Genomic DNA, 21,008 nt, shown 5'->3' on the forward strand with positions numbered 1-21,008 from the left:
TGGATTTTCAAAATGAAATGCCTCTTGTATATCATCTTCATTACTAGAAATATCTTCTATTTGTTTCTCACCATGAAGATTCCATACAACATAATTTTTGGGAAATGCTTTTAAAATCAAGTGTTCCTCAACTACACCTCTAGTTTGTCATTTCATAAACCCACATTTGGGACATGGGCATTTAATTGTATCTCCAATAGCCCCATTATCAAAAGCAAAATCTAAGAATTTTTTAAACTAATTGAATATTTAATTGTATTTCGAGGCTTAGCAATCCAAGATTTATCCATTGAAACAGATACCTAAGCAAAATGACAATGAGTATTTTATAAAATACACTAACACTTATAACATTTTTTGATTGAAAGTTATAATATATAAGAATATAAGAAATATGTTTCACCAATAATTAAATATGTAACCCTTTCATTCATCAATATATATCATACCAAGGAAGGAAATAACAAAAATAAATCATTCATTTTTCTCTTTTTAAAAATATGTGATTTCTAGGACTTTATGAAGGTTTCATCAAGTATTTTAAAAAGAGAAGTTTGGATGTCCTATATGTAGTACACAAATTTTGGCTTTTATAATAAGGATATAGATAATTGATAGAAAAATCATGACATGGGTCGAGCATGCAATCCAATCCAAGGTAGCTGAATTTCTAAAATAGTCATATCCAACATATATTCTCAATTGTCTTTGAGGACCCATCATAATCCATTTTGGTGGGGAAATTGAAACATATACACCACACCCAAAAATTCTTAAATGAGAAATATTAGGTTAGTGACCGAAAACCAACTGCATAATAGAGTATTTGTGATAACTTATTAGCTTGATGTGAATTAATACTGCAACATGAAAAATTGCATATCCCCAAGTAACCATTGGAAGATTAGCTCTCATAAGTAATGGTCTTGCAACCAATTTTAGACATTTTAGTAATGATTCCACAAGTCTATTTTTGAGTATGAACATGTGCTACTGGGAATTCCAATTAATATACAATACTCATGAACAGTGTGAGATGTAATTTCACCAATATTATCAAAAAAGATTTTCTTAATCGAATAATCTGGGAAGTGAACTCTTAACTTTGCTAATAACTTTGCAATTGCCTGATTACGAGTTGATAATAAACAAATATGTGACCATATAATTGATTCATTAATTAAAATCATGAAATATCTAAATGATCCACATGATGGGTGTATTGGACCATAAATATCACCTTGTATTCGTTTTGAAAATGAGATTGACTCATTTCTAATTTTTCTGGTGATGGTCTTATTATCAACTTTCCTTTGTGAACATGTAGTACATGAGAACTTATTAGTCTGAAGAAGTTTTTTTTTACTCTTAAGTGGGTGTCCATATAAGTTTTTCAGCTCTCTTTTTTTTCGCATCATAGTAGATCAAGGATGACCCAACTAACCATGTTAAACAAGGAATTCATATTTGATTCGTAAACTTCATGTTTACCATGACATGCATTTTAATTGTATTAATATATGTGTAGTACAAACTATCCAACTGATCATGCCAAATAAGGCATTCATTTTGATTCCTAAACTTCTGGTTTACCATGATATGCATATCAATTGTACTAATGTATGTGTACACCATAAGAAAAGGTTGATAATTTATCCAATACACATTTTTTTTTCATTCAAATCAATTATAGTGATATAAAGATATTTCATATATTCTTCATTATTTCTCTCAATATGATATCCATTTAGACAAATATCTTGAAACTCTTAATAAATTTCTATTAAACTTCTTGGTAGAAGTATAATAGCTCTTTTGGAGCCTTCAAATATATTTGTAGTTGCGAGACTCGAGAAAATTAAATAATTAAATAAATAATTATTTAATAAATGCGGGTAGTATGAGCCTTTATGGCATTTAATGCGAATTGTTAGATGTGGAAAAGTACTAGCTCAAATGATTGAGAGTACTTGATTGTGTGAGAGGACTTGAACCCAATTGGATGATATTTTAATATGTGTATTATTTTACTATTATGTTTGAATGTGATTAGTGATAATGTAATCCTAAAATTGTAGGAATTATCATGAAACATGAATTGGTTGTGCATTGACTTTGTAGTTTAGTGGTTGTGCGTTCAAACCTTCTAGGAACGAATTTAACTTTCTTTTTGCCAAATTTTATTTTTGCCAAATTTTCTTTTGACATGAACATGAAAGGGTAGAAAAACCCTAACTGCAAGAAGGGCAGCCTAGTGAGCTGGGAAGGCAGCCACTAATGGTCTTTGAATGGCCATTAACACCACATTCAAAGTCATTTTCGTTTTCATATCACTAACAAGCATTAAGGCTTAGTTAATGGTCTAATTAAGGTGGTTTTTAAAGAGGAAAGAGAGAAAAAGTGAGGGAGCAAAAGGGCAAACGAATTTTGCAGTGAGAGAGGGAGTCTGAAGGTGATTTTGAGTGGAATTGAGCAGAGCATCAAGTGCATTTGGAGAAGGCCAAGGTTGGACTAATGGTGGCACAAAAGAAGTCCTAATTCTTCCAAGTGAGCAAGAATTATCCAGGTTAGGAGAGTTTCCTTACGTGTGTATATATTCTATAATTATTTTCGTGTTATACTGTATGAATATGATGCCTATGAATGATCAAAATCTCTTCATCTTCGTGTTCTGGAAAATTTCCAGAAACCGCCTTGCGGCTTTGAATGAGCCGTCAGGCGACACAAGCATGCTTTTGTTCAGGGTGTGTTTTGAATTTTGTGATGGATTGGGTTCTTTGAGATTGTTCATGTGTACGATGGGAAATCATGAAAAGTATGAATGTACGAATGCCTGTGTGTTTGGATGAACCTTGGGGATTCAATGAGAGACATTCAATTGCGTTAACCTTGATAGGGTTTGGGAAGATGATTTAGTAATTTGATTACTTAAGTATAATCGTGAATCAATCATGTTCTGATTGGATTAGTATGATGTTATTGGTTAAGCACGCATCCAAAAATAGAATAATTGAGAAATATTGTGTCGTGGGTGAAATACTAGAATTTTGCAGGTTAAATTATTGGTGTTCTCAGGCGCAAAAAACCTAGAATTTTTCCAGATACTGATGTGCTGCCTGGCAGCATCTTATTGGCCGTTAGGCGACAATATTGAAACCTTACTATTTTAGAGTTTAATTGGATGGCTGGGGATGAGGTTGTAGGAGTGGAATCATGTTAGGGTGGTGGGTTACCAAGAAATTAACCTTGATTGGAGAGTGCATATCTGAACTTGTGGGGAGTACATGAGATTGTAAGTTCAATCTATTTGGGTGCTAAAACCAGTAGAATATCATTACTGATATAGCGCATGGCGGCACGGGTGTGACTGCTAGGCGTAGGACCACCAGGGGTGTCCCTATACTGTGTAGCGCCTGGTTGCAAGGTGTGCTCCGCCAGGCGATAGACCCTGAAACAGTGGGTTTGGGAAAGGCCTGGTGCCTGACGACAAGGGTCCCGCCAAGCGGTTTGCATAGTAATTTTGCATGGCGGCGCTTAGGCTGCGCCAGGCGATAACGCTGCAGGTAATGGGTTGCGTGTGTTGCTTATACGCAGTAATGCGAGACTTGGATCAGGAGATGTTGTGCCATGAGCGGATAGGTTCATGGATGGTGGTGAACACATGATGATATGAGCGATGAGGTTCATATCCTCTTACTCTCGTGTGGGGATACGAGTGGGTATGTTCGTATGTTCCATGCTCTCACTTGAGAGATGTTGTGAGCGAGGAGGTTCGTAGCTGGTGGATCACGTGTGTTGGACTACGGGTGGGGAGGTCCGTAGAGTAGGACTGCAAGCAGGGTGGTTCGTAGAGCAGGACTACGAGCGTGGAGGTTCTTAGAGGCAGGACCACGAGCGGGCAGGTTCGTGTGAGTATCATAAATCCTAAGTCCAGGGCTAACTATTTGTGTGAATTGAAGGTTGAAAAGCCTTGGGGTGTTAAGGTCTTGACCAAGAACTTACTAGATTAACATAGTTGGGTGTATTTTGATATTATTAACTTATGTGTTAATTTCTTATGAGCTCACCCTTTCTGTTTGTATTTGGCTATGATCGTGTGACTTGTCGCACAGGAGAAGATGATATTACAGGTGATTTTGGTGATGCATAGAGACGAAGAGAGGGCTAGCTTGGGGACTTTGAGCTAGAAAATTATTTCTGTTTCTACTATTTTTGCTGGATTTTGAGAAATTGACTTTATTACTTGAGATGTTTAAATTATGGCGCGTTGATAAATATTTTCAATTTTCCCGCATTTGGGAATAATAAAATTATGACGTTTTATTTTCAATTCTTATATACTTATTTTAATTAAGTAATTTTCAGTAGGGACGTTACAGTAGTACTATATCTTCATCATTGGTGTTAGTGCGAGGAGAAGAAGAATAAAATATTTAGAGGATTTTATTGATAAAGAAAAACTTATTTATAAGCACAAATATAAAGCATTATCTTAAAAGTGAGAACATAATATGAGAAAATGTATTCTTTTAACACTCTCATCACCAATGAGGTGATCAATGCTTCCATTTGGTTTAGCAAAAAAAAAAAACAATATCAAGATGAGTAGTCTCCATATGGCCATAATCAAAATCATCATCTTTATAAGTAAAGTATATTTCTATGTTCTTCTCCTTATTTTTTAAGATGTTTTGGTGTACGACAAGTACAACTAAAATGACCTTTACCACCATAATGATAACTTATATTCTCATCTTATTTGTCATTATTTTCACATTTCCCTCCTTTTTCACATTATTGTTCCACTTCTGGTGATAAAATGTGTCTTTGAAATTTCCTTTATGATCATGTTCAAAATCATTATCACGACCATGAAAACATATATCAATTGTCGCTGGATTCACTTCTAGGAATGGAGCGAAACCAATTGGACGGGTTTCATGATTTTTTTTTATCAAAAACTCATTGTTTTGTTCCACCACAAGAAGGCATCAAATAAATTCAGAATATTTTTGAAATTCCTTTTCACGATATTGTTGTTGCAGGAGCAAATTATTTGCTCAGATACTTTATTTATTTCTTTAATGACATCACCAAGACTCATTGCATCTAAATATATTTCAGCATTCAATATCCAATATAAATAATTCTTCTTCGTAATATCAAGGATCACAAATTCAAAATTTACAAGATTTGACATGTTTAGAACTAACACGTAAAATAATAGTAATAAGGCAGATATGAAGATTGATAAACTCAAATCATTCTTATGACAAAAATAAGAATGTAAGATAAAATTGTAAATGAAAAAATGATTAGAAAGACCCTGGATTAAGACCCGTAGAACATTGTCCTTAGACAGAAAATGCTTCCATTAGTGCTGGGTTGGTTGGAGCATTGTGCTGATAACATGTTATAAAATAAAGCTAATAATAGATAAAAAAAAGAAAAAAAAAAGGAAGGATGGAGGATAAGAGTAAGGGGAGAACTTTTCTCTTTGTCTAATTAATGATAAGAAGAGTCTTATTTATAGATAGAACATGTAACCCATAAATGATCCCAATAATATAATTAATACAAATATTTAAACCTCAATAAAAATAATTAAACATATAAGTAATCATAACAAATGAATCAATTATATAATCATATAAATCGTAATAATTATATCAAATGGACGGCTAATTATTCATATCCGTCATGTAATTTGATTGTATTTAATACTATTTTTTATTCTATTTAATTTCACTCTTAATTTTATTTTCATAAATTATTTCCTCTAGTTCTTTTTTTTTCATTTTAATCATTTAATGTTCATTATGTATTTAATAAATGACGAATAGTCCATTAATTTTATGAAATTGAATAGAATTAAAACCTTTAATTACATTTTTGTTTATAATTATTAAGTCAACAACGTAAACATTCCCGCCAAAAACGAATCTGCCTACCATTCCCAACAGCCCATCTACTTGTCACCAACATTGTCTCTTACTAATACATATAATATATATATTTCTTTTCATTCTTCAATTTCATAATAAACTTTCAATTTGCAACTTAAGATAATAAGAAGTCACGATATTGCCCTTTTAAGGTAGCTTTTCATTCAAATCGCTATGCAATTGTTCATAATTTGTTACTAATCGATTTTGATTTTGTTTATGATTCGCATGATTACTACTCAAAACTTGTGTTTGACTTGAATTGACGAGTAATTAAAAAAGGTAGAATTACCGAAAAAGAGAATACTAATTCCAGCTAAACAAACATTCCTTAGGTGTATCTCTCTATCTTCTTCTCGCCCACCGAAAACGACCCACCTCACCTCACCTCAGAATTTCTTTTTCTGCATATAATTTAGGAAAATCACATAAACGGAAAGTTAGGCTCCGTCACTTCATGCCCACCAAAATGGACCCATTCCATAAACAATCACATGAAAAATAATAATGTCATTTATCACAATATTCTCCAAGGTGTCCACTTCAACAATTATTCAGATTTTTCTCTTTACAACACATGCGTCAATCTAAGTTTTGTATTAAATGAAAATAAAAAGATTAAATTCTATATAAAGAAAAAAAATTTAAACTTATTAATTTATTGTTTTAAATTAAAAATAGTATAAATATAAAAAACACATAAATTTGTTATTTTAAAATTTTAAATTAAAAATAATATCTATATTTTATATAAATTGATTTTATATGATATTATATATTTTTTTCAAAGACTCGTATTTCTTTTCTTCTTTTTGATGAAAATGGATGGTTATAGATTCACCAATTTTATTTATCACAATATTCTTCATGTTGTCCACATCAACCATTATTAAGATTTTTATTTTTTCTTAAATATAAATATAAGTTTAAGTTCAACACAAAAAAAAAATAACAAACATTAAATAAAAATAATAAAGTTAAACATAATAAGAAAATGATTAATAAATTTATTATTTTAATATTTAAAATTAAAAACAGTATCAAACTTTTATGTTCATTGAGTTCATTCGATTAATTTTCTTAAAGTTTTTTTTTTTTTTTTTTTTTGTGAAAATGAATCTGGTGAACTAAATGTTTTGTGTCACATAATACCAATGGATGGTTATAGCTTCACCAATTTTGTTTACTATATTGTTTTAGAACTTTTTTAACCGCCATTCTGATTTGGTGATGAATCATACAGCTTTATAAGAAAATATTTTATAGTCAAAAGACAGGAAAACGTATTAGGTACACAAGAAAGAAAATTGTCATGTTGAATGGATGTCAATAATTTAATGGACTGTTACAAAATCTATCATATATAAAATTAGGATTTATCACCTCTCCCTTTGCATTTACAAAATCTTACTCTTGTTATTGTATATCAAATTCAAGTATGTGAGCACTTTTTCTTTTCTTTTTATTAATTATTTTTATTAACCACAACCACTCATGTAGCTAGATATCAAACTCTTATTCTGTAAATTTGGAATATTTCCCTTTGGAAGAGCTTGTGTGCTAGTACTAGAAATTTGAAAACTTTATCTTGATTCTATGTTTTGTTGTTTCATTCTCAGCATGCGTTTTGATTCATAGAAAAGTGGTCCCCTTTTTGTTTCTTCCCTTCCTTTTTTCTAAGGCAACCTTTTTATTAGCTTTTGTTTTTTTCCTCTATTTTCTTTTATATATCTGTTAATGCAAATCGAGCACTAGTTTGGTTTTATCTTCTTCTGTACTTCTGGTTTCTGGGATTGATCACCTGCTAGGGTATTGCCTCTCTCTCTTTTACAAGTGCCCTTGTGCTATTGTTGAATGATTTAAGTGATGCATCAACATGACATGATTCTACAATTATTGGATTCTGAAATGCTGGAGAATCTCTGGTTTGATAATTTTTTTTTAAGATTTGATACTTTATCAAAAATGCAGTCTCCGAAATCTATATTTTGTTAAAGTGATGTTGTGTTGATTTTCCTATTCCAGTTGAATTCTGGTTTTAAGACTAGTTTTAACTGAAAGTTCTTGGTTACTACTGTAAGATCTCATGGCTTCTTTACAGTTGGAAACATGGTTCTCTTTGATCTCTTTCTGGTGCATTTCTGCATTAACTAGTTAAAAAATGGTATTTCTGGGGTTTTGTTTTGCTATTGATCGTGCACCATTCTAAAGCGGGGAAAGATAAAATCTCTAGGGTGGTGTTTTGAAAAAAAAATAAAATAAAATTGAGTCAGTGGCTAAGTTGCATTTCATCCAAGACTTCAGCTTTAGTGTTTTTGAAACCACAGGGACTAATGAGATTTTCTAACCTCTCATCAAAGAATAAGACATTTTTTAACCATTGGTTAAAAACTTAACTGTTGTTAAAGTTTGCTTAGGAACTGATTGTGATGTGCTTTTCAGGTAGATACTTCATATCTTGGCAGAAATTGTAATAAAGTTGAACCATCACAGAGGATGAATGGGCAGAAAATTAAGCGCAGAGTGGGTAAATATGAGGTAGGGAGGACCATTGGGGAGGGAACATTTGCAAAGGTGAAATTTGCAAGGAACTCTGAGACTGGGGACCCTGTGGCTCTTAAGATTCTTGACAAGGAGAAGGTTCTCAAGTATATGCTGGCTGAGCAGGTACTTCAACAAATTTTCTTTTAAATTACACTCTTGTTCTACCTTCCCATGTACTATTAAGGCATACATTTTTATGTGTAATTGGTTCAAGATACTGATTAAGCATGGTTTTTTTCTTCAACTGAGTTTCAGTAGGCATTAGGTTTCAGATTTCAAATACATCTATTGTAGTGAAGTTGCTGCAGAGCCTCACTTGAGGAAGTTAAATATGTCTATGATGTTTTCTTGATGTATTTTCACAGATCCAGCGAGAAATAGCCACAATGAAGTTGATCAAGCATCCAAATGTTGTTCAACTGTATGAGGTCTCTCTCTCTCTCTCTCTAATACTACACGCACAACCAATATCTTGTCCCTCACTTTTTGACAAAGATATTCTTCTCTTTTTATTAGGAACAGATAAACTTTGACTCAAATGTTGCTGATGCAAAGAGTAATCAACTCTGTTATGAACTCAATTTACTGGCCTATGTTTTGATATCTTTACTATATCTTTCATTGCATTTAATCGTTTCTAAAAGTTTTCCTTGCCTAAAGTTTTCCTATTTTTAAAACCAGTGTTTGGGCATAGAACTTAAAAAAACAGTCGATTTGAAAGAATTTAGCTTACCGTTCAAGAAATTTGTCAAAGTGTCATAAAACAATATTTGAAGTCAAAGGATTATAAAAGTTTTCTAAATGTTGAAAGTAACCTCCTTCACTTAAGGTTCTAAACATGTTTATTCACTCTGTCTAACAAAAGGAAATCTCAACTCAGTTTTGCTTTCTTGTTTTTATATTTCTTCACCTTACGGGTGAACTTTCTATCCCATAAGCATGATTATCTTTCTGATCAATTAAGCACTTAATTTGATGTCAATCATCCTTGCCACTTCTGGCTTGAAGACCGCCAAAAGTGATTGGCATACATTCCATTAAAGCTAATACTCAAGACTCATAACAAATACCCTATCAAACTGAGTGGCCTACTCTCTCATTATTTGCTTTCTAGCTGATATTCAAAGAACAAAGATTAGAATTCTTATGCACGAAACAAATTACCAAATTATTTATCAAACAAATCCTTATACACTAAATTCATTTCTTAAAGTGCATCATGCAAGATTTCATATTTCATTTGCAGGTCATGGGGAGCAAGACAAAAATATACATTATTTTAGAGTTTGTGACTGGGGGAGAGCTTTTTCATAAAATAGTGAGTAACTAAATTTTTCTTAGATCCTATTTGGTTGTAATTTTCTTTCATTTACGATTGATCTGGAACTTGATTAGGAGAATATAAAGTGGATACATATTAGATTACATTTTGGGTTCTCCCACTCCATTTGGCTTATGATTCTATAGTTGTGTTCTACCTTTTTCGTGCTTGTTAAGTCCTTCAATCCCCACTGGTATCATAGTTTGACATGTAAAAGGGTGTTGTGTGTCTTAGTCCATAAGTTGCAATTTTATTGAAATGGAAAAAGTGTTTGTTAAAAGTTTTAATTGTATTTTTTTCTTATGAAGCTAAACAGTGGACGAATGAGGGAAAAGGAAGCACGCAGATATTTCCAGCAGCTTATAAATGCCGTTGACTATTGCCATAGTAGAGGTGTCTACCACAGAGACCTGAAAGTAAAGCCCTTTCAGCCAATTTGCAATATGCTGATTCCTTAATTTATTCTTTTTGATTAAAGAAGATAAAAAAATACTTACTTTTGTTTCATTGTTATTTATGTAACTTTGTTCTGCAGCTAGAGAACTTACTATTAGATTCTTTTGGGAACCTTAAAATTTCTGATTTTGGATTGAGTGCACTTTCCCAACAAGTCAGGGTAAGAATGATTCATTGCCTTCTGAATTAACTTTGGGTAAAACATCATTTTGCAATTTAAAATTTGCACCATTGATTAACTTAGTCCTCTATATAAGGAAAAATGGTAAATTTAGCCTGATTTTGGCAATTGTAAGTTAATTTGAAGCCCGACTATGGCATGCAGGAGTAACACAGCACAAGGACTAAACTTGATTTTTCAGTATGTTTGGGGAACAAAACTAAAATATAATTGGCATGTAAAATCAAACAAGTTTCAATTATATAAGTAGGGAAATTAGTCTTGAAAATTTGAATCTCAAAAGATAAGCTCGTTAATTTTCTACTTTTCGGCAACCAAAGTTGTGGCAGATCCTGGCCAAGTAATTGTTCTTTTTATCTCATAATATCCACATGTTTTGAATTTGAATATGAATGACAAACTGGTCTTTTGACAGGATGATGGACTGCTTCATACAACATGTGGAACTCCAAATTATGTTGCTCCTGAGGTGCAGACAAATTATATGCTAACTACAAAATTTTCTACATTTAAAATCAATCCTGTAACCATATATTCTTGTTTAGTAGGTCCTTAATGATGGAGGCTATGATGGGGCAGCTGCAGATTTGTGGTCATGTGGTGTGATTCTCTTTGTATTGCTTGCAGGCTACTTGCCTTTTGATGACACTAATATTCTGAACCTGTATAAAAAAGTAAGCACTTTTGTGTTTTTGCATGACTTTATTATTGTCCTGTATATTGTGTTTATTATTTTCATTTCTTGGTTTGCAGATATCAGCTGCTGAATTTACTTGCCCCCCTTGGCTTTCTTTTAGTGCCAGGAAATTGATAACTAGAATCTTAAATCCCAACCCCGTGGCTGTAAGATGCAAATGAACCCTTTTAGTCAAATGACATAGCTCTCTGGACAGTTTGAAAAGTTTGAACTCATTACAACTGAAATTGCATCCTTATTCCTAAATTAAAAGAGCCATTTCACTTGTAATATTTGTATTTTTTGAAACTGAGTTAGCTATGTCATTTGACTGATTCACTATTTTTCACTTATTGTAATCTCCTTATCTTTGATTTTTGTTGCATAAACCACAAATATTTAAAAGAAGATGATAAGTAATAATCAAATAGTTTCATTGTTCCTTTAATTGTTTCATTCGTTTTTCTGATTTTCTATAACTTCATTGCAGCGTATCACTGTATCGGAGATTCTGCGTGATGAATGGTTTAAAAAAGAATACAAACTTCCAGTTTTTGAGGAGACAAAGGAGAGAAACACTGATGACATTGAGGCCATCTTTAAAGACAGTGAAGTATGTTGAAAATGCCCTGTATGATTTTGGTATTGGTTTTCTGTATCATTGTTGTATTGAACACAGAGCAGTAGGTTCATATTAAGGATTTTCTCAAAAAATGCAGGTACACAATGTAAGAGAGAAGGAAGATCAGCCAACACCTATGAATGCATTTGAATTGATATCCTTGTCCAAAGGGCTGAACCTAGAAAACTTGTTTGACGTAGACCAGGTTTTTAACTTCATATGATAGGATTGTTTTTATTATAATGATGAATCTTTAGCATCCATTTTTTTTCTCTCCAATTCTCATCCACCAGGAATCTGGTTGAGATGTGGAAAGGTTTCCAGATACCAAGGAAATGAGTGTAGCCCCACAGGCATGTCTCATTGGATATTCAGGTTTTTATTTACTATAATAGTAAAAATCATCATTTATGTTAGAATATGTAGTCAACAATAATCATGTTGATTTAACAGTGACCATGCTACAAGTTAGTTAGTGATTATTGGGATGCAAATTAGCATCTGTTTACCTCCTAATTACCCCTTAAGTACTCCATCGATTAACTGTAATCAAGCTATAAATAAGAGATCAAGTGTCCTGCCATTACACACTGTTACTCTCTATAATTATCTCTTTCAATATTATTTATTACTTTACTCATAACACCATTTATATAGTGTGAAATGTTTAACCTTTTTAGGATTTAGTAATAAAATATAAAATATAGTAAAGCATGAATTGCTACTAAGTTATTTAAATTTCAGCATACTGAATTAAGGAGAACCTAGTTCTTTTTAGCCAGGTTATTTTTCATTTTCATAAAAGGACTATAACCAAACATTTGTGAAAAATTCTAAAACAATTAAGGAGATTAATTTTGCATATCCTCGTCTTGCGCTGTTTCTCATCCTGAATTAATTGGAACAAGACAGTGAAACTATTAGGAAGGGAAATAATGGTAGAGTGGAAGGTGTATTATAGAAGGAAATTTAAAAATATAATGTAGTTATGCAGTTAGTTGTTTTGGGTGAGAGACTTGTGAGAAAGTCTGTGTATAGTTTTCCTTTGGGAGGTGTTGGGGTCTTTTTTAGTGGGGAGAGTTTTCTTTCTGTCGTAAGAGGGAGTACCCTGTGTGAAAGGAGGTATCTTTCTTTATATGTGGTTGTTTGTGTACAATATTGAGAGTTTCTGATATAATACTGCACAAGTTCTCTACGTTTTTGGCTTTTTTTCTTTCTGGATCATAACAATTTAGTCCGACCTGCCGGATCTGAAAACAGAGGAACCAAATGGAGAGTCGACAACTAAGCAAGCTTGAAAGATGGGCAATGAACAAGAGAAGGTGGTTGTGGAGTTGGAAGGTGATATGACCGTAACGAAAGAAAGTTTGTTGGATATGAAAAAAATCAAAGAACTAGTACAGGACATCAAGAAAAGTGAGAAAGTGTTTGAAGGAGGGGAGAACTCGATTAATGATGAAGAGAAGAAGGAAGAAAGATCGAAAGATGTTAGTAGATCAAATGAGGAAGGAGAAGAATTGTTAAAGCCTTGGACTAAAAGGGTGGAAAGGAATTACCACATTTGAGGAGAATGATCACTTAGGATGAAATCTTTTAAAGTTCAGAATGTCACTTCAAAGGAAAATCTATGTTTGGCTCTCATTAGCATGGAAGGGAACCTCTCATTAGCATGGAAGGGAACGCAAGCCATTTAAATTTTGGTGTCAGAAGTCCAAGAATCCATCTTGTAAAGCGGTTGCAGTGGCGTTGAATAGGAGATTTGGATGCAGGGAGAAGTACTGTGTTTGAAAGGTTAGCAGCAATAAGACAGAATGATAAGGTGGACGATTATACCAAAGAGTTTGAAATGTTGGTGTCACAAGCTCTGCATGTGTCTGAAGAACAATTGTTGGGATATTTCTTTGTGGGGGTGCAAATTAATACCAATTTTCAGAATAGGGAGGAGCTGAAATAGTTTCATGTGCATAAACCTTTAAAGGTACTAGAAATATGCAAGATTCTTCTAGTATGGACAACAATGCAAGAAAAGGGTCACTCAGCACTACATATGATTCAACTATAGGAGGAAACACAGCAGTGGGTTTGAGGAACCAAGGATCAAGAAACTTTCCCTAACCTGAATATGTTAGAAGAGAAGAGGGGAGATGTTTCCATTGTGGAGGAGCATATAGTCTAGGGGCATCATTGTGCTGAAAAGAATTTGGGGGTTATCATCTTGGCTGAAGATGAGGGATCCTAAGAAGTGGGGGATATGAGGTAGATGGAGAATGGCAAGTTCTCGCGGAAGGGAGGAGAAGAATACATTGATTAAGAATGTCAGAGCATGGATTTGTCTGTTTTGTCAGTAGGAGGATTGACACAACCCCATACTATCAAACTACAAGGAAGAGTGATGGGAAGATTTATGTTGATATTGATAGATAGTAGGACGAGTCATAATTTTATCTCTTCTTGGCTAGAAAGTTGAACTCAACTTCATCATACAGTGTAATATAAGAACATGGACTCAAGAAACAGAGGAGTAGATGTGGCATGTATGTAGAGGTACAACTGGAAAAGCATACGGTTAAGGAGACCTTTTTCTTGTTTGATTTAGGAGGGGTGGATTTGAATTTAGGGGTAGCACGGTTAGTGATAGAACAAATGAGCTCTAGAAGAGGGGATTGAATAGAACCTGTAAACACTTTCGTCCAGGGTTAAACTAGACCTCTAGTATCAAGAACAAGCACAGAAAGGATTTAAATTGGTTCACCCAAACTAACGGCCTACGTCCGGTTCTCCCTTAGCATTCGAGATTAAAAACTTTCAAGAAAATAAAGAAAAGAGACAATCTCATAGAGAGCACAATTTAAGCTTATTCGGAAATGCTTCACAATGTGAAGTATTACACAGTTTTTCTTTCAATCACAAAAGAGCACTTCTCAAGGTCTGTTGTGTACAGTATTGGGAGTTTCCGATATAATTCTTCACAAGGTCTTTTTGTGTTCTTTCTTTCTTAACGAGAAACGTATAATAAACAAAGGTTTGGGTTTAAAAGGAGGAGTTTTTAGCTAAAAATGTCCAAACAAATAAATTTAAAACTCTTAATTTTTAACTTTTAAGACAAAAAATTGTTCCAAACATCACCTAGTTAACTTTATTATAACCTGGTTTGGATGAGAGCCTTTGATTTGCAATGCCTAATTTATGAGGTTTCTTACTTTAAATTAATGTGCGGATTGTTAATCTGAAGTTATTGGTTACAGGGGTTTAAAAGAGAAATAAGGTTCACATCAAAATGCTCTGCCAATGAGATAATCAACAAGATTGAAGAAGCTGCAAAACCTCTTGGTTTTGATGTGCTGAAGAAAAATTTCAAGGTAAGCCAAGCTTGTGCAACTTATTATGTACATGCACTCATTTAGTTCCATTAATGTTAATTTTCTTTAATTAAGAAATAATCATTGACAGATGAAGCTTAAAAATGTGAAAGCTGGAAGGAAGGGAAACCTTAATGTTGCCACAGAGGTACATCGTTGCTATTTTTGGGTGATGTAGAGCCTCATTTCTCATAATATTGAATATTGATTTACTCTTGGCATTTTAAACAGATATTTCAGGTGGCACCTTCTCTTCACGTAGTTAAGATTAATAAAGCTAAAGGTGATACATTGGAGTTCCTTAAGGTACCCTTGTCTCTCCCTTCTCATTGAATTGATTTCTGTAGTATCTCCTACATTTTAAATATAATTCTTCTGTTGTGAACTTTTGAAACCTTAGTTTTCTGAAGTGGAACAAAATAGTTTCCACTTCACATCCATTTTACCTTCTGTTGTCTCTTTTCTGTATCTTTAGAAATGGTAATTCTGAAATGTGATCTTAGTGAAATAATATTGCAAGTAATATTTGTAATCTCCGACATTATGTAAGTTTTTGCTTAATAACATTCAGAATGGTGTGGTTTTTAACACCTTTGTGTTCCTTCCTTCTAATTCTAATTGAAAAGAATTTGCCTGTTTGACACTATGCAGTTCTACAACAATCTTTCAACTCGCTTGGAGGATGTTGTTTGGAAAAATGAAGATGACATGGACGATGCGAAGTGAAGTTGATGCAACCACCAATGTTGTTTTTTTTGGGGTATAGCAATGTCCTACTATGATCCATTGCTATCATTGATTTTTGTCCACATTATCTTTGGTAGGTTTGGTGGGCATATACCAATGTTTTCCTTGAATTATTGTTGGAAAATCGAGTTTATGTCAATACTCTTGTAATGTTGAACTATGTTCATGAAACAAGAAATATGGAAAAACTTACTTGGACATTGTATATATCCATTTTGTTACACTACTAGATATATGAGTTTTAATAACATTTAAAAAATGTTGCTAAAGCCTAAAAAAATGTTACCATTTGCAAAGGTAACATTTATACACATGTTATGTATAGTACATGTTACAAAAAGGCTTTAGCAACATTTTTATCTATATTTAGCATCATTTTAAAAATGTTACTAATTAGTGTCTTTACTAACATTAGAAAAATGTTACAAATTTAGTTTTTTGTAAGCACTGAGTAGACCTCTCTGGTTTTTGCATCCTCAATTGCTTTTTAATCATTAACTATACTTGGCTAAATCTGATTCAACAAGGTCTGCAATTTAATAACCTCTCTGGTTTATTGCTTCATAGTGTAATCATATCATGCATACAAAACATTCCCCTTCCTTGATTTGGAAGAAAGCTGCTTCACTGCTATTATTTTCCCATCTGATAAATTTCCCTGCATATGGAGCAATGCAATATAGTTGTTGGGTTGGAATGCTGATTTTTCCCTCAAAAGTAATATCTTCAATTAAAATAGACTCATAATAATTGAGGGGGTATGCAATATTATCCAAATTACCTTGTACATAGGACCAAACCCTCCTTCTCCAATTTTGTTGGCTTTGTTGAAGTTATTTGATTTGTCGTAAGGTAAATATACCCATTTGCAGTTTTAACCCCTTTAGCTCTGTCAATTAAACAAAAAAAGACAGGGAACAAGACATTAGCCAAAAGTTATTTATAATATAACTTCTTGTGGCTAAGAGAAACTAACGAATAAAGATTATATGGCATCTAAGTGAGCCAAAAGTTAAGACTACAGAAAGAATATAAAGAAAAACTGAGCTTCTCAATAAATAATAAGACCATGTTTGGAAAAAGCATCATCCACACTCTGTTTTTTATCATTGATCTATTATATATATATGGATCAAGTAAAACTATATTTATACAAAAAGAAATATTAGAGCAAAAAAGTTGGTGATTATAATAGAAAGCACAAGCAAGAGCATGAAGGTGATATAGAGAATCTTAAGAACAAATACAAACAAAATGATTCTTCCAAAAGAATATACAACACAGAATAAAACTGATATATCACATAGTGACTTATCAGTTTAGCTTTCTAGGATATGCATAGGTAAGTCTTGAAAAATCATGCATCTATCAGCAAAGTTGCAGATAAATTTTTTACAGAACTAACTACATAAGAAAAATAACTACATAATAAACTGATGATAAAAGGAGTAAGTAGGAATTTGAGATGTATAAATTACATACTGTGTAATCTTAACATGTTGATAATCTCATACCCTTGTGTGAATGTTATTGTTTTATCAGTGAATGGAAAATATAGTTTTTTTTTTCTAATAACTTATGTATTTTGATAAAAAGATTTTGAGGAAAAAATTCCAATACATTTATAAGTTGATTTGCATATAAAATAATTTCACATATATTCTCACCTTATTTAATGATTGAATTTATTGAATACATGTAACTTGTTAGATTCATAAAATAATGTGATGTTACATTTGTATAAAATTTGTGTACCAAACTGCAACAGAACTGAATTATAAATAATATAGTTGAGTTACAGTTGTTCTTTTATTTTAAGAAGAGAAATCACATCAAATCCTATTTGAACATATAAATGACAATATAGGGGTCATCTCAAGCTCAACTAAGGAACATACAACATCAAATATAAATTTATCTGTAAGAAAGAAAGTAATTAATAGTTTTATAAATCAAAATGACTTTATGTGTAATTTTTTTTAATTTATAAATCTTTTTTATATATTTCTATAAATAGTTAGTTTCTTTTATCCAAACAGACTATAAGTTAGAATGAGTTCTTATCATTTTAATTAACTACACCAAGGTTTCTTAATAAAACCTGTTTAATCTAAATCTCACAAAATGAGGCTTTTTATTCACATTTTAAACCAGACAAGATGCAATACTTACTTATGTTGTTGCCTTCGTGTTCTTTAATATTAAAACTAAAATTTTGTTTGAAGAGTTTAGATACAAAAGTTGTGATTAGAAATAATGGTTTAGAAGTAACTAATAATTTCTTGGCAAGGTACATAATTATGTTGCAACACTTAATTCCAGCTTGCAGGCAAATTGGAGACAAGAAAAGTTATGAGATGCCCCAACAATTAAAATAAATTCCTTCTCCTCTTTTTTTGACTTTTTGGGTGCCTCCATTGTAAATAAACTAGATTTGCTTTAACATATTCATGTCTAATTGTTGTGGAAAATCCATGACAGAATCCCATGATTCACACGCTGTGAATCATACTATGTTGACAAATGGATAGAAAAAAGCATCATCATGTACAACCTAATCATAATTACTTACTTTCCTTCCTTTCTCTTCTTCCTTTTTCCACTCCTTTTAATTCTAAAATATCTCCTCATCATATCTCTCTTTTTTTTTTTAATTTTCTCCCTTGCTTCCTCTTTTTTGTAGTAACCCTCCTATTTTTTTAATTTAAAGGGAAAAGAAAGGTTGCTTTCCCATTAGGGCAACCGTGATCAGAAGGCAAAAAATAAAAATTCATTACAGTTCATTCTTAAAGTCACCAATTGCTCTATCTATTAAAAATCAAGATTATATATAGTTGTGTAGTTAAATATTAAAAAGAGGCATTAATCAGTTGCTCCTATTGGACAGGAAAATAATTTGGCCAATCATAAGACCATAGAACAATTCCACATTACACCAAAATAATAAAAAGGACAATTTATAGACCATCAGAATGCAGTCTTTGCAGCAGTTGAATAAAATATACACAAATAGTTGTTGCTTTTATAGAGTAAATGAGGGGAAAAAAAGAAAGTCACGCACCAAGAACAAGACTCCAGGAACAAAGCTGAGGAGAATTATATGCCTTGAAATCCCTGAAATGCATAACTAGTGACATAATACAATAATACAACATAGATGAAAATTTTTATTTTCTCACATTCCAACAACAAATTTTACAGTACAACATGGGCAGAGGAATAACCATGACAATATGAAAACTTAAGAAGTAGGCACACAAAGAGAAGCCATAAAAAACATTCTACTCAAACATAACCATAATTCCACTCAAACAATTCAAAAAACGAAGCCCCAATTCCACTAAACAAAATTGTCAAAATAAACTCAAAATTTAGACACGAACCTGAAGATGCAGTGGCTGCAAGATGAGTCGACGAAGACAAAATCACACCTCGTAGAATTTGGAGGAAGAAGAAAAACGCAATGTCTGAAAGATGAGTCAACGGAGACAGAATCACACCTCGTAGAATTTGGAGGAAGAAGGAAAACGCAGAATTTGGAGGAAGAAGGAAAGCGCAATGACTACAAGATGAGTTAGCGGAAACAAAATCAAACCTGTAGAATTTGGAGGAAGAAGGGAAATGTTGACAGGTTCAGGAGTTTAAGGTAAAAGGATGTTGGAGAAGTTGGGAATCAGAAGCACGGAAGTTAGGTTTAGGAGTTTGAGGTAAAGAGGATGTTGGAGAAATTGGGAAACAGAAGCACGGAGGTTTGGTTGGGATGAACGTATACTCTAAATCTGAACTAAATTTTAATGTTTGTTTTTAATCAATTATAAATTTATTTAAAATATTGATTTCAAATTGTAACCATCTATAATTTAAATAACCGAAAATAATGTATAAGGTTGGTTGTTAATTTAAATTTATAATTAAATAAATTATAATATTACTTTAATTTTATTTTAAAATAAATTAAAATATTACTTTAATATATTAAATTTTAAATTAATATTAACTATTTCAATATTATAATAAAATTATTGTTATATTTTTAAATTTTACGGTTAAGGTAAAAAAGTGAAAATTATTTATTTATTTATAGTAACATTTATTTAAAAATGTTACAATATCATAATAACCATGCAACATTTTTAATTAGTTATAGTAACATTTTTTAAAAAGTATTACTATAACCATTTATAAGGTAACATTTAAGATAAATGTAACATAAAAATGTTACTAAATCTAATAAATCCTGTAGTGTTAGTAGGGATCTATTTCTTATTTATTGCTATTATAATTAGATAATGTCATTATGCATATTACAACAATACTCTTGAGAGAAAGATGCCAACAAAACAATATCAAAGTAAAAGATACTAAGAAAACAATATTATATAAAGAAAAAAAAAGCATGAAAAAGAACATCAACTTAAGTTATTGATAGAAAAAAAAAAATTAGTGCATTTAGTTGTCAGTTGTACAACCAGTACGAAACTTGGAGAATATATTTAGGGATGTCAAGATTTTTTATATATAATTTTTTAATTAAAAAAATATTTTCTTTACTTAAATCATGTAATTCAAACTTTTCAATTTTTAATCTTCTTAATTTATTGATTTCACATAAATGAATATTCTAATTTTTATTTTAATTCAAGACTATTCAACTAACTTATTATACGCAGTTGAAAATACAAAATATCAACATTTTATAAAGTTGGGTTATACAAATTTGAGAAAATATAATTAGGGTTCAGGTCAATTTCATACAAAAAATTCTTAAAATCATAGTTAGGGTTCATATTAATTTGGAGAAACTTAATTTGGGAGAAATATCATAATGGAAGAATCATAAATCTAACATACATAAATCATACTAGGGTACTGATTCATGAGATCGTGTGAGTATGCATGATTCATTCTCTATGTTCTCCAATTTCTTTTTCCTAATCTGTCTTTCTTTTATTTCACACTTTCTTGATGACTTGCTATGGAAAAACCTTATAATTAGATATAGAACCTTAATCTCTTTAATTTAGTTATTAACCATACTAGGGTACTGATTCATGAGATCGTGTGAGTATGCATGATTCATTCTCTATGTTCTCCAATTTCTTTTTCCTAATCTGTCTTTCTTTTATTTTACACTTTCTTGATGACTTGCTGTGGAAA

General features: G+C 31.8%; 1 protein-coding gene and 1 long non-coding RNA gene across 6 annotated transcripts; one reads left to right on the forward strand and one right to left on the reverse strand.

Moving 5' to 3' along the window:
• Positions 1-7,492: 7,492 nt before the first annotated feature.
• Positions 7,493-16,058, forward strand: LOC114187931 (CBL-interacting serine/threonine-protein kinase 3-like). Of its 5 annotated transcripts, none has more exons than XM_028076352.2 (15): positions 7,493-7,754; positions 8,388-8,612; positions 8,855-8,917; positions 9,736-9,807; positions 10,119-10,226; positions 10,346-10,426; positions 10,863-10,916; positions 10,996-11,121; positions 11,201-11,290; positions 11,614-11,736; positions 11,843-11,950; positions 14,991-15,104; positions 15,196-15,252; positions 15,336-15,410; positions 15,756-16,058. In XM_028076352.2, exons 2-15 carry the CDS (start codon positions 8,442-8,444, stop codon positions 15,828-15,830), a joined length of 1,317 nt encoding a protein of 438 aa, XP_027932153.2. In that variant the 5' UTR covers positions 7,493-7,754; positions 8,388-8,441; the 3' UTR covers positions 15,831-16,058. The 5 variants fall into 5 exon arrangements, with proteins under 5 accessions (XP_027932153.2, XP_027932155.1, XP_027932156.2 ...); XM_028076356.2 differs by lacking the exon at positions 7,493-7,754 and adding an exon at positions 9,006-9,045 and having other exon boundaries at positions 8,519-8,612; XM_028076354.2 differs by lacking the exon at positions 11,201-11,290.
• Positions 16,059-16,226: 168 nt separating this feature from the next.
• Positions 16,227-19,624, reverse strand: LOC146885702 (uncharacterized). The gene is made up of 5 exons (XR_014995480.1): positions 19,447-19,624; positions 19,235-19,318; positions 18,913-18,965; positions 16,633-16,740; positions 16,227-16,509 (listed from the first exon to the last, which is right to left on the reverse strand). It is a non-coding gene; the product is annotated as an uncharacterized LOC146885702 (long non-coding RNA).
• Positions 19,625-21,008: the final 1,384 nt, after the last annotated feature.

This window comes from Vigna unguiculata, chromosome 6 (assembly GCF_037176805.1).
Source record: "Vigna unguiculata cultivar grain cowpea cultivar isolate G323 ecotype 2 chromosome 6, ASM3717680v1, whole genome shotgun sequence".
NCBI lineage: Eukaryota > Viridiplantae > Streptophyta > Magnoliopsida > Fabales > Fabaceae > Vigna > Vigna unguiculata.

What these genes read in the sequence shown, in the direction of transcription:
- LOC114187931 (XM_028076352.2), top strand. Translation starts at nt 8,442, where the DNA reads ATGAATGGGCAGAAAATTAAGCGCAGAGTGGGTAAATATGAGGTAGGG. An exon ending in TTCTGAACCTGTATAAAAAA is followed by an intron (nt 11,122 to 11,200) that starts GTAAGCACTTTT and finishes CTTGGTTTGCAG; the next exon opens with ATATCAGCTGCTGAATTTAC. An exon ending in ACTTGTTTGACGTAGACCAG is followed by an intron (nt 11,951 to 14,990) that starts GTTTTTAACTTC and finishes TATTGGTTACAG; the next exon opens with GGGTTTAAAAGAGAAATAAG.